The sequence below is a fragment of the Malurus melanocephalus genome, unplaced genomic scaffold (genome assembly GCF_030028575.1).
Source record: "Malurus melanocephalus ecotype Western Australia unplaced genomic scaffold, MMel_1.1 scaffold_46, whole genome shotgun sequence".
NCBI classification, from domain to species: domain Eukaryota; kingdom Metazoa; phylum Chordata; class Aves; order Passeriformes; family Maluridae; genus Malurus; species Malurus melanocephalus.
This window is the reverse complement of record NW_026623278.1, coordinates 217,668-237,072: the sequence shown is the minus strand read 5'-3', so window position 1 is coordinate 237,072 and position 19,405 is coordinate 217,668. Positions and strand designations below refer to the sequence as shown.

General features: G+C 38.2%; 1 protein-coding gene across 1 annotated transcript in view; it reads left to right on the top strand.

The window, feature by feature from the left end:
- The first annotated feature begins 217 nt into the window (after positions 1–217).
- Positions 218–19,405, top strand: part of TRAPPC8 (trafficking protein particle complex subunit 8) — a 52,339-nt gene continuing 33,151 nt past the window's right edge. The window contains exons 1-9 of the mRNA XM_057365032.1: positions 218–569; positions 6,075–6,269; positions 11,707–11,796; positions 13,147–13,321; positions 13,712–13,865; positions 14,963–15,041; positions 16,480–16,727; positions 18,306–18,421; positions 18,783–18,846. Of these exons, the coding sequence (XP_057221015.1) occupies positions 413–569; positions 6,075–6,269; positions 11,707–11,796; positions 13,147–13,321; positions 13,712–13,865; positions 14,963–15,041; positions 16,480–16,727; positions 18,306–18,421; positions 18,783–18,846 (1,278 nt within the window). The 5' untranslated portion in view covers positions 218–412. The remainder of the gene's footprint in view (positions 570–6,074; positions 6,270–11,706; positions 11,797–13,146; positions 13,322–13,711; positions 13,866–14,962; positions 15,042–16,479; positions 16,728–18,305; positions 18,422–18,782; positions 18,847–19,405) is intronic.

Genomic DNA, 19,405 nt, shown 5'->3' with positions numbered 1-19,405 from the left:
TTCCTCCCGTGGGAAGCTTTCCCGGCCAAACCCTTTCCCGGCTCCAGGAATTCCCTGGGCTCACCCCATGGCCCCGCCCCCCGGACCGCACCAACTGCCCGCTCGGGGTGGGGGGGGAAGCACAGAACCCTCCGCCCCCCCCGGCCCGGCCACCGTCGCCTCCCCCTCCCCGTCCCGGCCGCGCCCCTCCGGCCAATCACATGAGCGGGCGCGGGGGCCGCCGGGAGCGGGCGCTCYCCGAGGGGCTCGGCTGAGGCGCAACATGGCGGCGCTCGGCGGGCGCTGAGCGGGGCCGGAGCAGCGGACACGCACCGCGGGCAGGCGCCGGCCAGGGAAGGAGGGAGGGAATAATCCGTAGAACTGCGGAGAAAGGTGGCGGGGCTGTCTCGGGCGGCCCCGAGCGGCGGCGGCGATGGCCCAGTGCGTGCAGTCGGTGCAGGAGTTCATCCAGGACTCGTTCGTGCCCTTGGTGGCCGCGCTGTGCAGCGAGGAGGCGGAGCGGCTCACCCGCAGGAACAACCTGAGTTTCGCCGAGCTGGTCAGGCCCTTCTGCCGCCTCACCTCGGAAGGTCGGTGCCGGGAGCGGAGCGCGTTGTTTACACCGGGCGGGGGAGGCGGTGCCGCCGCTCTTCTGCCGCCCGCGGCCTCCGGGGGTCCCGCACGGCTGTGCCGGCCGGGGCTTCCTGGGGCCCTGGCGGCGGCCGCTCGGGTGGGTGCCACCCGCAGCCGTGACAGGCTTGGCGGAGACACGCGTTTGCCGAGGTTGTCGCAGATGACAGCTGTTAACTTAGCTTAGTTTCATTCGGTCTGCGGAATCTGGGAAGTTGGGYTTCTCCTGCAGAGATTCCATGGCTGTAGAGGAAGGTGTCTGTAAAGTGAACTCTTCCACACGGATTTTTGTTTTCCATTAAAACCACTTTACTTTTACCTCCCTAATACTCATACCTGACTTTCGCCGTAGACTCAGTACCCAGGCGTTGAAAGTACGGCCAGTCTTTCAGAAACATTAATTGTAGTTTCAGTTGCACGACTTTCCYTTCTCTCATCTGTAGCTTTATCCTATATGCTTTTTTTGTTGATGTTTTTGTGAGTAAGAGTTGAGCAGAGAAGAGGTGGGAATCGAGCTGCTCGTGTGGCATCGGTAAAATGACCACGTGAAGCAGCAGGAAAACTAGACATTGACCACTTAAGAGAAACAGTAGATTCTTTAGCTGCAATGCTTTAACGTACTGTCTGGAATTTGGTTATTTTGGTTTTGTATTTTTTTTTTAATGAAGTAAACTATGCGTTTCAAGCCACCACTCATCAAAATAGTGTGCAGGACATCAATAGGACATTTGTCAGTGATGCAGTGGTATGTGTCAGATTTGGTTTCTGACAGACACATAGCTCAGACTTCAGCCTCTGCATGCCTGGCTATATGCTTGTTTGACAGGAGAAGAGGTATATAAGCTGTTTAGGATCATACAAAAGGACAAAATCATGTTAGAACATTATAATTCAGTGGAACCTTATTTCGGGTTTCTAGCACAAAACACTGATAGTGGTCTTCATGAAGGAATTTGTGTCCCATTGTGCTGAGGAAAGAGCACAAGTAAAACGAAGCTTGTATTRTCATTCTCGGTAGATTTTTGCATTTCTCTTGTGAAAAATAGCAACCGTTTTAAAAGCAGCTTGGTGTTAAAAATCTTCATGAATTCTGTGGTGAGTCGTAGTAACTTACGGATTGTAACTTGTTTGTGAATATTTTTCAGTGTAGCAACACTCATGAGCTATWTGAGAACACAGCGGAGATAATAAATGCAGCTGCTCACATTCTAAGTCTAATCAATTCTAAAATTGATTACCTCTTTCTTTTGGTGAAGGGCTTTAAAAATGCATCTAGCAAACAAAACCAGGCAGACTATTCAAAATGAAGCATTTGCTCTGAAGAATATTTAATTCTTGTGTTACTTAGTTGCAACTATTTTTTTCCAATTGTTGTGACAGTTAAGGAACTTGCAAACTTGAATTATCCTCAGTGCTCCCTGAGTGAAACTTCATGCAGTTGGGTTTTGTTGCTGCACTGCTCTGTGTGTGTTGTGATCTCACCAGCCACAGGCCTGAATCCCACTCCTCACTCCCAGTGTGACTTCTTCTGGCATCGTGGAAAAAGTGTTGCTGCATGCTGGCTGTGAGTTCTTGTGTTAGAAGCAGTTCTTGTGTAGGATAARGACAGAAAGGAAGAAAGGCATCGTTAAATGATCTGATTGTGGTGCAGCAGAATGTGTGTACATGACATGCCTTCACATTGGTGTGTTTTACTGCTTATGGTTGTAATATTATTCTCATGCATGATTATGATGTTCTTGTGATAACTGTTCTGAGGGTTCTATGAGGAGCAATGGCCATAAGCTAAAATACAAGAAGTTCCACTTCAGCATGAGGAAGAACTTCTTTCCRTGTGGGTGACAGAGCACTGGRACAGGGAGGCTGCAGGGTTTCCCTTACTGGAGACATTCCAAACCCACCTGGATGGTTCCTGTGTTACCTGTTTGACCCTACCTTGGCAGGGAGGTTGGAGTAGGTGATCTCCAGASRCCCCTTCCGACCATAACAGTTCCATGATTCTGTAATTCTGTTTTGGTGTCTTCACTTCTAAGCATAGTTTTTCTTAAGGAAGTGTGAAATGMYGTYCATTTTAAATTAATCCTCTTCTCTTAGTGGCAATTTCATTGAATTTGTAGCATAGAATTGGCTTCTAAAGGTATTCTAAGGTATTTCATCCTTTTAGAAATAAACTGTCCCTTACTTAGGCAGAACTTCAAAGTACGTGCATTGCTTCCCTAACTCTTTTGTRACTTGAAAAGCTCAGTCATGGGTTTGCTACTGCATTTTTAGAGTCCGGCTACAGTATGTATTTTTGTTTGAAATAAGAAATTGCGTGGCTTGTGAACCAGCTGAAGGCTGCGTGTTCATCAGCTTTCTTGCTTAGASAAGCAGTGCAGTTGAATCTACTGATATACAAAGTATATTGAGTGCAGTCTACTGATATATAAAGTATACTGAGTGCAAAATAGTTCTGATAAACAGGAATTAAGCTGAAGTCTCTACTGTGTACATATCAGTTGTCCTACATGTGCTAACAGAGATGTGAAGGACCAGAACACTGCTTGATTCTTCAGATAGTGTAAAACCGCACATGGCTGAGGTTGCTTAATCCAAGGAGGCCAGATTATATCTAATTTCAGGTAGAACCCCACAAAGATATGTAATGTAGATGTAGGGGGACCACCCTCTGCATTAATTAGTATTTAATTTACTCATCAACTTTGGCCTATCAGTGACTTGCTAATGTTGGTGTAGGCAAAAATGTCCTTGCAATATATCAAACTGTGATGGTAGAATATCCTGAGCACAGATACAGAGCACTCTGTCCTGTAACTTTTAGCCTCCTGACTTCCATAAATAAATTGACTCCAATTAAGGCAGGAGAAATGTGTAAAAAAGCTAGAGGACAGCTTTATTATCCCTGTAAGTCTTGACTGTAGAGGCAAACAAAACCAAAACCCTCCCCGAACTTTGAACTTCCTTTAATAAAGGAAATCAAAAGTATATTGAGGATTTTACATCTTCAAATTTATTCTCAAAGTGTTGTGAGTAACAATTGATGCCTCATTTAACCAATGTATGCATTGTATAGATAAACGTTCTTTAAAATAGTATCAAGTCTTTTAAAGATTTTAAAGAATCTTTAAAAAACTCTATGAACTAATATTGTCTTCATAGGAAAGGGAATTGCAGTGTACTCTTCAATTAGCGAGTACAACTTTAAGATTGCATTAGTTACTCTTAAACCGAAGTGTCTAACCTAAAAAAAAAAAAAAAAAAAAAAAAGGAGGAAGAGCTTCTGATAACTTTTTCTGATTCTAAACCTTAAATATGTGCAAGATTTAAGGACATATAATGGGAAAGCTGTGCTTACGTGAGATCAGAGTGATGTTGGGAATTCCTTGTTCATGCATATCTTAGCATTTGATTGTTTTCAACTTCTGATGAGAAAGTTATTCTAACGTGCTATGGCTGCCACTTTTGGCAAAGTACTTCTGAAATGATSTTATAAATACTTTCTGAAATGTATAGCACTAGATATTTTTTAATTAAGATGAGTGGTTTTGGGGATTCCAAATATGTCTGTTATGTCAGTCCTTAACATTGAACATATGCCAGAGATGTCATCTGCATTCTGTATGGAAATGTGGTTGCTCTTGTATTTTAGGGCACACACCAAGGATGAGTTGTAGTGTTGCAGCTGCACGGCTGAAGGTGAACTAGTTCCCTAGTTTGTCCCTGCCATTTTACATTTGATAACTTCAGTATTGTATGGCAGTAGGGTTTATTATTTACCTATGTGATAAGATTAAAAAAAACACCCCAAACAACTTCTTCAGCTTTCTGTTAGAAATGCTGAAGTGGATAAGTTAATTTTAGCCGGCACAGTTGCCCTTCCCGATGTTGATATAGCCTTGTGATGTATAAGTTCAGTATGAAATGTATAGCTAAAAAAACCTGCACATTTTTAGGTTGTTTTGGGCAGGACAAGTTTTCTAATCTGTTCTACTGTGTTTTCACATGAGCCAGAGAGCYAGGTAAAGGTTGGGACTGAATGTGTGATTGAGGAAGCTAGAACTCTGCAGTCAAGATTTGAACCACATTAGAAATTGGTTTTAACATTTAAGATTGATTGTAAACATATCTAGTGTAATCTGACTTTAGCTGTGTACTTGTTACTTCTGAAAAGGATTGTGGAAAAGGTGTGGAGTAGTTTCCAGGCTGGAGGAGATGGAATTCTTAGTTTCAGACCTTTGTGGTGTGAATTCTGTGGTTAGTTGAAGGATGAGGAGAACAAGAAGAATTTTCCTTTGYGTTGCGTTTTATATGCTGTACAGGGATTTGTGAAAATAAAAAGCAGAGGAATCAAGGCCTGTGCTGTGGGGCATGTGGTAGCACCAGGTGGCCTGGGCACCCATAGTCAATGTGTCTTGCCTGCGCTCACAGTCTGGCTTGCTTGATGGTGGTTGTGATTTGAAATATGGGAAAATTACATGAAAAATCACAGCAGGCCCAGAATTGTAACAAGTGTTGAAAATGTTRTGAATATTCTTTTAAAAACAGATGGCTGAGGGAGCAAGATTTCACATGGATTCTACAAAGGAAGCTATATATTAAAAATCRTAAATGGTTTAAGTTTAAAGGGAACTTAAAGACCATCTAGTTCTGACTTCACCTTGCCATAGTCAGGGTCACCTTCCACTAGACCAGGTTGCTCACATCCCCATCCAACCAGGCCTTGAACTGTTCCAGTGTTGGCGCATCCACAGCATTTTAGGGCTACCTGTTCCAGTTCCTCACCAACCTTACAGTAAAGAATTTTTTCCGCACATCTCATCTAAATCTGCCCTCTTTCAGTTTTAAACCAYTCCCATTTGTCYTGTCACTACACAAACTTGCACCTCTCCAGCTCTCTTGCGAGTCCTTTTTAGGTGCTGGAAGGCTGCTCTAAGGGCTCCCCAGAGCCCTCTCTTCTCCYGGATGAGCAACCCCAACGGTGTGAGCCTGTCTTTTAGGGTATGTTCATTTTGGATGGATGAAAACTATGTTATCCCTGTCAGGTTTCTTAAATGCTATTTATTGTGTGCTAGGGGTTTCTTGGACATTGGTGATTCTTTGAAACATGTGAAATCCATTCATGGTTTCTGTAGCTTTCCTGTGAAAGTTATGTTCTACCAGGAAGGGGATGCATCAGTACAGGATGTACATGTACTACGTTACATGGAGTGGATATTCTTACAAACTAAGATCCTATGTCSTGCTTTATTCAGACTGTCTAGATGAGCCTAATGTTGAACATGAAGTAACTTTTTGTTATCGCCTTCCCCCCTCCATTTTTGGTAGTCAAGCAGTCCATGGACTGTGATCTAAAATTGGAGAAGTTTAGTGGAGTCATCATTAAAGAAAAAATATGTTGGAAAACTTTGTGACAATTATTTTAACTGTTACACTCCTCAACAGATTGTTTTCTTTTCCCTTTTTAGTTCACATGAGAGATCCTAATAATCAGCTTCACATCATTAAAAATTTGAAGATTGCTGTCAACAACATCATTACTCAACCCCCTCAGCCCGGTGCCATTCGGAAACTTCTGCATGATGTTGTGTGTGTCAGTCAGCCTGCGGAAGGACTGGTAGCTAATGTGATCACAGCTGGAGACTATGATCTCAACATCAGTGGTATGTAATGATGCTGTATCTTTTGTAATGTAAACTGGAATTGGCTGTAAGGTTTCTAACCTTCATTTCAGCTTCCTGGCATATACTAAAATWATTCAGAGTTGTTCAGTTTTCAGTCATTGCTTTTATTGAAACTTTGGATTTATCAAATAGTTTTGGTTTTATATAATGCTGAAAGAGTGGTTGAACTTAATAATTTTAATCTTCCTAATGTTATAATTCTTCTGAACTTGCGTTAAATCATTATTTTAACGTAGCAATTGCTGCTGCTTTGGTTGTCATATTTTCTTGTTACAGAATTGATACAGTGACTTGTAGTTGGCTGAATAAATATCAGAGCTTACTTACAGTGTTGGTACTAATGTACAGCTCTATCAGTCTTCCTGGCTTTTGTTTTTATGATAAAGTCATAAAATGTTTAAGGAAAAAGAATTTTGAGGAAAGGTGTGTGTGACTCTTTTGCTTTCTTATCTTTTTTTTTCTTCCCTGGAACTCATACTTTATGTTTCACTGTCATAATGACCAGAGTATTCTAAAAATGTCTTTTTTCTCAGACCTCCAAGGGGTGAAGCATTGTGAATAATGCTAAATGARACCTGATGTTAGGAGCTGAGGAGATTAAACTTCTCCCAATTAAGATCCTAATCCATTAAAGCCTCTGAGTACGTACTTAGTAGTTCAAAGCATGTATGCACTGCCCTATTTAAACATGGGTAATTTATTGTATTTAAAGTTCACCCTGCAGTGAAGAGTTTGGCTCTGCTATAGCAAGAGGCTGTTGAAACTTCATGAAGATTAGTAACTGATGTTGCTGTAGAAGATTTTTTTTTATGTTGATGATAGAAAAATGGCATAATTCTTTGCTACCTGATACCTGATTTATGACGTACATCTTCAACTTTGTGTCAAGTGTTGGTAATAAAGGAAAAGACCTGAGGCTGGAAACCTCTTGTTTTTGAGATCAGTTGAAAACCCCACATCTTTTTGATTTGATCTTTTTGATTTTGATTGATGATAAACAATTTGACCCTTGTTTATAGGTCACATTGGTGAATTGCCATTATGTTACAATTTTTTTTCTGATGGAAAGTTTGCTTCAGTTTTAGAGATGGAAAGACCCTAAGAAAGCAGAATGGTTTCAGTGAAGAGACTTTTCCATAAGGTTTCTTCTAATGATCTCAGTTTAGGAGTGAGGTATTGAAAGAAGGGAAGAAAAACAGTGGCTATACTAAGCCCTGCTTTGTAGTTATAGAAACAAATCTCTCTCCTTTTGTTTTCCTTTTTTGTTGCTGGAGCCTTGTATGTACAAATTACCATGTTTGACAATCTTCTGTTTCTCAGTGATTAGGATCTCATTTCCATTAAGACTGTCTATATGCTTATTTGACAGGAGAAGAGGTATATAAGCTGGATCATAAGTTAGGATCATACAAAAGGACAAAATCATGTTAGAGCATTGTAATTCAGTGGAACCTTATTTTGGGGTTTTAGCACAAAACACTGACAGTGGTCTTCATGAAGGAATTTGTGTCCCATGTAAGAAGATATGAGGAAGGACCAAGTAGGGTTCCTGTAGGCTTAGATGACTGTATTTTTCAAGACATTTAGGTTGGTTTTTTTAACTTTCTTAGAACATTTTATTCAAACCAATGGATGTATTCATTCTGGACAACAGAACTTAAAATGTAAAATACTCTTATGAGTTCTTGAATTTGTTCTTCTTTGGGGGTGAATTAGTTTTCAAGGATAAAATATTAAATAATATTTTATTAATTTTTAATGATGATTAAGTGCAGTCTGTTTTGAAGAAAGACACAAACTTTAAGAAGCTGTTTCTGGCACAGGGGTCATGATCCTGCTCCCTTTTTCAGAAAAGTTTTGGAAATGCTRTGTTGTATTGATTTAATTGTTTGTAATCCTTCTTTGTTACAACTGTTGTTTAATATTCTTGTAGTTCCATAGTCTAGTGCTGAGAGRTTTGTTTGATTGCAGAAAAGTTGCAGCTTATGTTCAGCCATGCCTGCTTCTCTGATGTACTGGTATATGCATAAAGTGAAGAAAAATGATTCCACTAAAGAATTAAATTATTTGAGAGAAGAAAAAATCTTTTTCAGCGGAATMAATTAGTTCCTGGCTCTGTTTGTTCAGGGCTTCATGATGTAAATGCTGGCATAAGGCATTGGGAGAATATGACTGAGATGARGGAGAATATTGGGCTGCTGCTGAMTTCRSTTACTTTTAACTAGTGCTATAGACYGGGAAATACCACAAGCTASTGCCTTGGATTTAGAGTMTCTTMCAACTAGTAAAATAGAAATARCATCTAGATATAACTTAAATCTTTACTACTTGATATMATTTCCATTTTTGTTTGAACCTAGAATTGGGGCTGAACTAGWAATTAATATTGATTTCCATTAAAACACACTGTCAAATGTTAAGGAGCCTGAAATATTCATGATTAAGGTTAGCTGGAATCAAATCTCTTCAGTGCCCTTGATGAACCTGCATGGTGTAGATTTTTTTCTTCTTCATGCTACCAGAGTCTAAAAGCCAAGAGTGTGTTTGCATCTGATCCTTTTTAGTATAATAATATCATGTTTTTTCTATCAGATCGCTCAGTTAAAGCTAGTGTTCCTTGGTACAATAATTGGAAAGAGACACTGATGGAACTGAACACATCCACGTTTTATTCAGGTATTTTTTTGTGGTTGGTGCCAATTTGCCAAATTGCCCTTTACTTCTTTTYCATGTGCCCCATCCACCTTTCCTTACCATCTGCTACAACTGTTTAGTACTYTTCTGGACGTAGATGTGTGTTCCTCCATTTTTTCCCCTAACTGAAAAATCCGTGGTGGTGGTTGTTTTAATTTTTCTTTTAATCCCATTTCTACTCTTGTTAATCAAAATCATTTGGTCTTTCCATACAATCAATGAGGGTGATGGTGGTAAATTACCTGATGCTGTAAAAACACCGGATTGTTTGATCCTATGGAACTGTATACTGTCACTGTTGTATTCCAGATGTACTTTCTGCTTCACTGGAGAGCTTTCTTCTTGGGATAGAAACACTTTTTAAGTTGAAACTCAAGTGCTGACTGTACTTACAGCATATACGTCTGTGCTCTGTTGAGATTCTTTCTGGAGTATGACTGGTTGGAAAAAGCTTCCTAATACATTTTTATGTGATTTTTAAGACTTACTGATGATTTATTGCTACCAAACTACATTGGTTATTGACTTCTCAAGGCTCTGCATTGTGGCCTGTAAGAGGCAGGTTTTGATGTTTCTCTGTTTTAGATATTGATATAGTTTTTATCTTTGCTTAACAGTCTCTATCCTTTCAATAGTCTCTTTTCAGATGCAGCTAAATGCCTAAAGAGTACAAAACTTTATGAAGCAGACTTTCCATTCTTAAGCTGCTATGTACAAATATTACTTAAAATTTATTTTTTCTTAACAAGTTCTGAACACGCTAACAAGTTTGGCAAAACTTCACTTCTGTTCCAGTGTGCTGGAAATATTTTACTGGAAAAATGCAAAACATACAGGTCTGGATACCTAAATGACACAGTGTTGTTATGCACTGCTGTAACATGYTAGGAGATGTTACAGTTGTGAATTTTTTTTCAAATATTGCTTTTGTTTTGTTTGTCTTTATCAGGTATCTATGCCTSTAAATGGCAAGAGTGAATCCTGTTAATGTTGTGTGGAGTGGTTGTGTGGAAGGAATCCAGTTGCCTTTAAGGCCACTCCAAGGTTTTTAATAGGCCTAATGAGGAAAGAGGGTGRGGGAACCAGTCCTCAAAACAAAGTAGTACTTCCCTGTTTGTAGCTGTCAGATTTTTTAAAAAAGTTTTTTTTTTTTTTTTCCTTTTGCTGCGATTCAGCTGTAAAACAAAAGTGAAAATTTGAAGACAGTGCTTGAAACTACAGTGTGGTTGAAAATTCTGCCCTAGGTTGTTTAACTGTGTTTGCTTTGAACCCGAGTTACTGCACAGCTTGTTATACTTGTGAAAAATGTGTATGAGTCACTTTCTTAYGGTTCGTTTTTAATAATAACAAGCTGTGTTTTCCTTAATTTAAATAGTTGGCATGTTTGCMTGTAGGACTCAGTAAAGCCAAGAGCTTTTTATACTCTAGATAAGTGCTCAGAGAGCASTTTCTAGAAAGACTGTAATCAAAAGCTAGAAGTTTATCTCCTATTAGTATTTTTTTAATGCTGAGTTCAGTTATGAAGTGTGACTGYTTCTGACTTCTGTGTGTCTGAAGCCAATCTAAAATGGCTTGACAATATAAGATTAAACACAGTGCATTAAATTAATGCCCTAGAAGAAAATTGCAACATAAAAATGAAGCTGTTTCCTAAAGTCATCTTAAGAAATCAAGGTGGTAGCTTGSCTAGATTTCCTGAGGGGGTGCTTGAGAGCTTTATAAAGCATGAGAACTTTTTAAGGGACTAAAGTCTAGGAATGTGGGTTTTTTAAGGGTCCTATAAAGAAAATACTTTCAGATTTTCTTACTAATTGTTTTTCTCTACGTGAAAGTTTGCAGGTATGTTGACATTGGATTCCAGTTACTTCTGTGTGAAATCAGGTTATTGAAAGTGGATTGGTTTTGCTTTGGGTCTGTTTCTTACTCAAGGGAATGGACTTGGAAATTTAGATGGCATGAAACAGGAGAAGAAATAATAATTCATTGTTTGACCCATAGTTGGAATGGAAAGAAATGGACGGTATTAGGTTCACATATTATTTTGATGTCCCAGGCATCGCTGGTTTCCCTTGATTTATTACTCTTAGGAAAATTGCAATCCCTATTGTAGAAGGGCATTTAATGTGGCAGGTTAAAATTATAAGACACTAGTGGCACAACTTGGATCTGAGGTTTTATCTTCYTGGATCTTTGCCAGCTGAACTGTTTAGTTTAGCAAGGCATGGGAAGGGGACTGCTGTCAAGCCAGATCAACACTTCTAGAAAACAGGCAGGGTAGGATTTTGGTAATCCTTAGCTCCTCTACATACTCAAAAATGAATTTTGTTTCTTGRTCAATTTTTAGCATCCCTAGTCCGGAAATTCAGTGACTGTTAGAAGAATTTATTTCTCTCTTTGTCAAGTGTATGGATGTTTAAAGGGGTGGTAAGGGGTAGTCAGTTTAACAAGGAGCAAATTTGAGCCTACATCGTTGGGGAGTGTGATGTTTAAGATGCTCTTCAGTTTCACGGGATTTGATTCAAGTGTTACTGTTTCTCCTACTTTTGTAGCATCTAAAATAGTTTCTCCTTGGACTGTTCCCCCTTCTTTCTCCTGCCCTGCAAACCTTCTCAGAGTTTGCAGGCTTCACTTTAGGTGTAGTTCTTTCATACTTCCTTTTCATTAATGAGTAAACAAGTTTCACTGAATACTCTAATTTGTCCTATTTTATTGTGTATTTCAGCTACTACTCCTTGGTTTGAGTCTTACAGAGAGTGCTTTCTTCAGTCCATGCCTGCATCAGATCATGAATTCTTAAACCACTATGTTGCATGTATCCTTTGAGTATTAGAGACYACTCCAGGGAAGCCTGTTACAAAATGCAATGTAGGAGACAGTGAAAATTTTGTAATAACTCTTTTGCAATTATTATTTAAAGCCTATATATTTTTCAGTATGTCTGACTACACAGACTGATTTCAAAAGGGTGTCAGGGTTTTCTTCGTGATTGTTTGGCCTGACTGTTTTTGTGCTGTTCATATTAGGGTTTTTTTCCACTTCTCCACATACTCTTTTTGTGTCAAAGTGAAATCAAAGCCAATACTTGTAAAAGAAACTCCRTCATCCTAAGACACTTTCTGCTCCAGCTCTTTAAGTATCTGTTGACTGTCCCTTATCTGCAACAGAGGAATGTGTGTTTGGGATACATCTGCTGCTTTTTGATAGCTTTTTGTAAGCAGTTGGGGTCATGGAAGATGAGGAGAGGGTGTTGTGGAAAACCAGTGAACTTTGAACTATTCTGGACAAAAAGAAGTCTGGGAAGACTGGAATGATGCCTGAATGCTTTCATTTTTTTTTAATTTTTTTTTTTTTTTTTTTTTTTTTTTTTTTTTTACCAAAGCTTAGGCTTGATAAAAAAGCTTGTCTACAGGGAAATTAAAAATAATCAGTGTTTCATGAGGTAGCTGGTGTTTAGCTTTACAGTAATTATAATGCTGCAGATTTCATGACACTGTTCCTAGCTCTGTACTGTACATTATATGGAGGAAAGGTATATTAATGGCCACACTCGTGCAGAGCTAACTTCGCAAAATACTGGTTCTGGCTTCTCAATTTAGTAGCATTTGAAGTATAACTTTGCTTTCTGGCTTCTCTGAATTAATGGCTTCTGATTTAGTGATTAGATCTAGCAGAGCAGGATGTTCCTTATTAATGATTGTGTAGTTGCATTGAGATAAAAATCTGAACACTTCTGGTTTTTACTCACATACGTTGCTGTGTTTGTGAATACTGGTCATCACTTGTTCAGGTGATAACTTAAAACCTCAACTCTCCTTTTAAGTTGAAAGCTCAAATACAGTGGGGATGAATTTCAGGTATATGTTTGCTATGTGAATGTCTGGTCTCTATCTAAAATCTTAAATGAGCTATCATGTAGCAACTTAAACTTAGATTCACTGTCAGAATTGGAGCAAACTCCCATTGCATCTCATTTTACAGATGTTAGWTAACTGTTTTTGTGGAGAATATGGCTAAATTCTAATTGCACATACTTCTGTGTTAGCATGTTTTGTGTGCTTAAATACTGTACTAATCTATTCTATTTTATACACTTCCTATTTTATGCTGTGATCTGTGGTTGTCCATGTGTTCTTTGGGTATATGTCCTTAATGATGAATTCAGGTATGCTGGTAGTTTCTTCTAGTGAACCTGACCCTGTGGAGCAGTTCCTGAAGCTGTCACAAGAACAACATCGGATTCAGCACAGTAGTGAATACTCATATCCCAAGTGGTTTATACCAAACACACTCAAATATTATGTKTTACTGCATGATGTAAGCGCAGGAGAAGAACAAAGGTAGGTCATCTGCCTTCAGTGAACTTACAGATGAGCTCTTTGACTGAAATGTTTGTGATGATAAATTCTGTTGAGATTGGACATGCAACAGGATCCATTAACTAGAATGCTATTATCAAGGCAGATTTTTGCAAGTATTATTTCTAGATCTTGTGTTCATGTAAAATGAAACAAATCAATCCCAGGTTTTGGGGTAGATGCTTTCTTTGGTAGGTTACTAAATTAATTCTCAAAGATTATCAGTTTTACTCTTGCATAATAGATTTTTCTAAAAATATGAGAATTTTCCTTTTAAGCGCTATGAATAATAGTCTAAAATAGCCTGTTATAGTGCACACTTTAAAGTTATTTTGATATCAAGACAGGATAAATGTTGTTTTACTGTTTCAGAGCTGACTCCATTTATGAAGAGATGAAACAGAGGTATGGAACTCAGGGTTGCTATTTGCTGAAAATAAATTCTCGGGTGTCTAACAGAGGAGCAGATGAACAGATACCAGATCCTTGGAGTCAGTACCTTCAGAAAAACACTATCCAGAACCAGGTATTATAGTACTCTAAAAACAGTTTTTAAAGTGCATATGGAAGYCTATTTTAGTTGTATTAAATTTTGCTTTAGTGTTACATGTGTGTTTCTGCAGATTGAGCTAATAGGCAGTCACAATACTTCTGACACAGCAATGACTTTTTGTGGGGCATGATGATGAATCCTCAGTAAGAACTGTCCTCTCTGCTACTTAAGCTGACAGTAAGGAGCACTGAAATAGTGGACTGTCTGAAAAAGACTGACAGGAGCACAGAAATAATAGACTTGTGCCTTGAGAGCTGTAAGAGAAAGTAACCTCAGAGGTGTCCTGTTCATAATAACTTTCTACCTTAATTTTAATTCATCTTCTTCATTCTTAAGTTTTTTCCTGGGTCTTCTGTACTTCACTAGATAGTGTGGGTGTGTTGTTTTGTGGGAGTATGTGTGGTTTTCATGATAACTTCTTGTGATCTAGTCTGGTCTGTCATCAGCTAAGATTGAAAGTGTAGTGTGTTTCGAGTTTGCCATAAATGTCTGTATATTTTTGGTTCTAAAGCCAAAAAATCTCTTTTGAGTTTGCTTTTGACTGACCTGCAGTTATAACTCCTTATGATTAAAAGGTTTGTGGAATCATATTTCTTTACCAAATGTAGCTGGTACTGGAAAGTGAGAACATTTGATGTTTTATAAGCTAAGAGGACCAGTGAGTTATAGTCAACCATAAATCAATCAGATATTTTTCTTTATTTCTGTGCCATGTCAGCTTTGCARTATAGATTTCTGTATGTGTGTGGGAGCTTATTCAGGAACTGCTTTAGGGAATATATTTTTGTTACTGTAGGCATTGCTTTGTAAGAGTTGGAGTTGCTTTGGTTGACAGGGAAGCTGGTTGAGCAAGTCAGAATGTACTTCCTTCATTTGGTGAATATAACTTCCATCTTTAAAATAAGACAGTTTTTTAAATCCTCAGAAACTACTTAGAGAAGTTAACATATATGAACAAACATGCTGTTGTAGTAATTCAGTTAAGTTACTGAAGTTGACAACTRTTTACTGACTTTTGCATGTGGTTGAGTAGTCCTAAAGTTCTGCCTTTTTCCCCCCTTTTCTGGCAGGATTGCTATGAAGATTATACTGTTTCAAACAAGAATACTGACCACTTGATAGCAGATGGCATAGACAGTGAAATGAAAGGTATTTTTGTAACTTTATGAAAAACTTGATATTATATACACAARTGTCTTGTGTCTTGGGCAGTAATTAATTAGGTGATTCATTAGGGAATTCAAAGTAATGGTTTTCTAAATACTCTTAAGTGTCCTCAAAGGAAAATACTGTGGTACTGATCTGTGGATTGGTGGCATCTCCTTAATGAGATGACTCATCATGTGTTGGGATCACATTTTTTTAAGATTTAGCAGATTGTCTGCAAACTCTGGTAATTAGTAAAAATAACATAGGATTAAATGGTCTGTTTTCATAATAATGAAAATTTTGATTTGTGTGCTCAACTATAAATTGGAAGATGAGGTTTTGGAGGTATTTTGGCCTTGGTTTTGGTATTAAATCTGTAAATGTCTGGTAAATGCCTAGTTTGTAAGTTGTTTGGAAGCACTTTCCTTGGAGCTCAGCTTGTGGATGGAAAATGGTAGTCAATGAAATTGAGTGCAAATTAATGCACTCTTAAAAGATAATTAAGATAGCTTTGTAGGATGCAGGTGATAGGCATCATCAAATAGGGAAGAAGTGAGGTGCCCTGCGTTGTCTGGTGTGCCTCAGCCCAGATCCTTGGTAGATGACCTGAAAGGCATGTGGAGACCTAGCATGTGTAGGAGAGCCTGCAGTTGCCATCTTTCTAAGGCCCTGCAGCCCAGATGCAGTCTGGGAGCTGCTGCTTGAACTTTACCAACTCAGCTTTACATTTCATGAGTAAAATCTGTTAAGGATTTGCTTTCACAGCTCAGTTTTGTTCAGTGCCAGCTAGGGCAAGCTGATTTTCTTACAAATAAGAGAACTGCTTAAGTCTTAGAGTGAAGCAGTGTCTCAGTCTGKTTCAGATAGCTAAATGCAATAGTGGTCAGCTGCCCTTCTCACTGAACAAAGAGGACTTTGGAGGAAATTGTTTACATCACGATTGCTTGGAAGGACATGGAAAATTAGGTTTGCTTTGTTGTTATTTTCAAACCTTAAAACATAAGCAGAAGGAAAAAAAAAGGACCCGGTGGAGCCATTGTGTAATAATTGCTGCATTTCCAACTTTTCATAAATATTTTATTTTGATTTTAATGTTTCCATAATTTTCCTTCAATGTTGTTGATACTAATCACCATACTGGAAAATTGTTTTTGCACTGTAATTGAGAACAAAAACCACACATATTTAGCCGGGTTGTAGTTCTTGAGATTCCCTGAACTTTCTGAAGAATTCCAGGAATGATCCATTACTCAGATAGGACTCTTGCTGCTGGCTGCTCAGCATTGATTGGTAGTGCAAAATAGTTGGTGAGTAGCTTTGCTTGACAGAGTTTTGAGTAAGGAAAGCTTTGAAGWAGGTTAGTAAAAATGGCCTTTCAAACCCAAACTGTTAAAGTAACTTTGTATTTACTGGGGTTTTTGTTTCAATCTTTCAACAGATGGCTTGTCAAATAACTTTAAGACTCACCCCCTTCAACTGGATCATCCCAGTGGCAGTTTGGATAGCACTGATTACATGAAGGCTTCTACATCACTGCAAGACTCGAAGAAGACAAATTCTGGGACAYCTCATGGTGCTTGTTTAACTCTCACAGATCACGATCGAATTAGGCAGTTCATACAGGAATTCACGTTTCGGGGACTTTTGCCACACATAGAGAAGACAATTCGACAGCTCAATGATCAGGTCAGTTTACCCTTAAAATCACTTTGTGCTGTAATAAGGACAAATGGTTGGGGTACAAACCCAGTTATCTAAAAATATGTTTTGACAGTATTACTTGCTTCTGCATGTAACGATTCAATTGTCTTTCTGAAAACTGTAAGTAGATTTCAGAGAAATAACTGAAGTTACAATTTATGCTAAATTTGTCTTTAAAAACAACAACTAATTTGTATCAACAGCTCCAGTGCAACTGCAGGCTTTTCTTGGTGAAAGCCTGTCTGACCTGCTATCAGGGAAATCTGTCCTTGACCCTAAAATCTTAAAATTCTACACTCTTGGACAATTCTGTCAAGGGGAACAAAATGGACTTTTTGTGTTTCAGCATCAGAATACACAGCTAAATTTAAGATACGTATTTCATCAGTATGTCTGCAAAAAAAAAAAGCTGCGTACTTCAGTTGCTGGAAAGGAAGAAATGCAGGGACATTGTGAATTGTGTAATTCTGTTGATCTCAGCATTTTTTGCAGCCAAATATGCTTCTCTCAAACTAGGAATTTTTGAAGGTGTGATTGTTAATATCATGCCCATGTTGAGTCAAAGACATGCATTAAAGTTGTTTGCATCACAGTGGAGTCCTGTCTTTTACAAGTGTTTCACTCTGATGTGCTCTTAAACAGCTGCAGAGATGGATTGACTTATATTAATACAATCAAATTCCTGTATTTAGCATTAGGACTTGGACCCAAATATCAGTCTGTTGTCTGAGCTGTGATTTTATTTTGATTTAATTTTAGAGTTTTAAGTGTTAGSGGTGTTCATACTAAGGACCATGTCCTGTAAGGAATGCTCACTCCCTGAATTGTCTTTTGCGAGTTTGTATGTGCTGACCTTGTTCATGCTTAGTAAGTTCTATGAAGAAACATTAAAAAGAAGTGATTACATAAATGTAGCAAACAGGAATGCAGTGGTAAGTTCCTAGTCCTAGTAAGAAAAGAGAGGTGTTCTGCTTTTTAAAATTACCTTGAAAGAGGGATATGGTTTGCCTTACAGGATGATAGTGGTAGTTCTCTGTGGAAGTTTCCTTCTAAGTGGAAATTATCTGAAAGAATGAAGTTGTGTAACCTTGCTTGCGGGTGTGCCTTGTACCTCTGACATTTGAAATTGATGATCATGGCATAATAATGCTTTATGTGGATGGTGACAGGGAGAGGGTTCTTTCTTGTAGTATGCACGTAACTTAGGTTTTAGGTTGGACAGATAGCCATAATTAGATATTATAATTATTTAGAATTTAGTTTTCAGACAGATATATCAAATGTTTCTATACTTGAGATGGAGGTGTCTGCAGTATGCAGCAAGAATAGTGGACTTCAGTTGTCTGAATTAGAAGTTGCAACTTAAATATTTATTTTTTCCTCAGTGTCAGTGATTRATTCTAAAGAAGTATGCTCTTAGTTATTTTGTTCTTCTTACTTTTCTTATTTATTTCTGTTTTATGGGACAAAAAATTTAGGAAGCCTTAATGAAACTTGACTTTTTGGATTGGTTTAACTTACATCTCTTGCAATGTAGTGCTCTAATTCAATGTCTTTCTGCAGTTAATATCCAGGAAAGGCTTGAGTCGGTCACTGTTTACTGCTACTAAAAAATGGTTTAGCGGCAGCAAGGTTCCAGAGAAAAGTATAAATGAACTCAAGAATACTTCTGGTTTGTTGTGAGTAATTTCAGTCCTTATTTTTATATCTAAACTGGAAATATACCTTTTTTGGGGGAGGGGAGAAAGCTTGTGTTTATTTGATGATGTTCTGTGAATTGAACTGAATCACCAATGTTGTGAATGACTTTAATTAGAAAAATCATGAAAAGTCCTATGCCTAAACATGTACTATAAAGGAGTTGCAGAACTTAAAAAGGGGATAAAATAAACCGTTTGCAGAGTCATCTGCCTGCTCTATTTACGGTGAAGCTTTCCAATTCAAAATGGATTTTTAAGAGTAATAGTAATAAAAAGRAACTATGGTTGCCATGAGGGATTTTTTTGAAATGTGTACAAGCTTTTTCATTTGTCATTACAGCCAAACCTCATATRTAGGTGTTTTTGCTCATGTAACTATGCAATTTACTGCAGTAGAGTATGAAGTATGTTGCTTTTGCAATGTGCTCCAGAGTTGAGCTGAAGGGAATTTCATACTTACTGCACCTGTATCTTACTGTACACTAAAACCAGGTTTTAACTGTTACCAAAATACAAATTCTGTACGCTTTTGGTAATTTCCCGTTGTGAATTAGAATGTATAATGACAAAGATCATTATACTGTTCAACTGTCTTTACCACAGAAATCTAAATAATTTTTGGTCATTATCTACTCAGAATTAATGTCCTTGACGTGCACATGCAGCTTCATATGGATTCATAATCAAAATGTTGCTAATTCAAGCTTTCTGTGTTGAACTTGTTAGCACAGTTTCCTTCCTATGAAGTTTGACATACAAGTGTTTGTGAAAATGTATTTGATTATTACTAAAGTGAAACTCGTATGTGAACATAAATACCTATACACACACACACACACACACACACATATATACGTATACATACACACACACATATTGGGTTAACCAAAATTTAGAAGTTAGATTGATGCTTGCAGAGGACAGGAACTTGCTCCGTGTTTTGGCATAAAGCATCATCTTTTA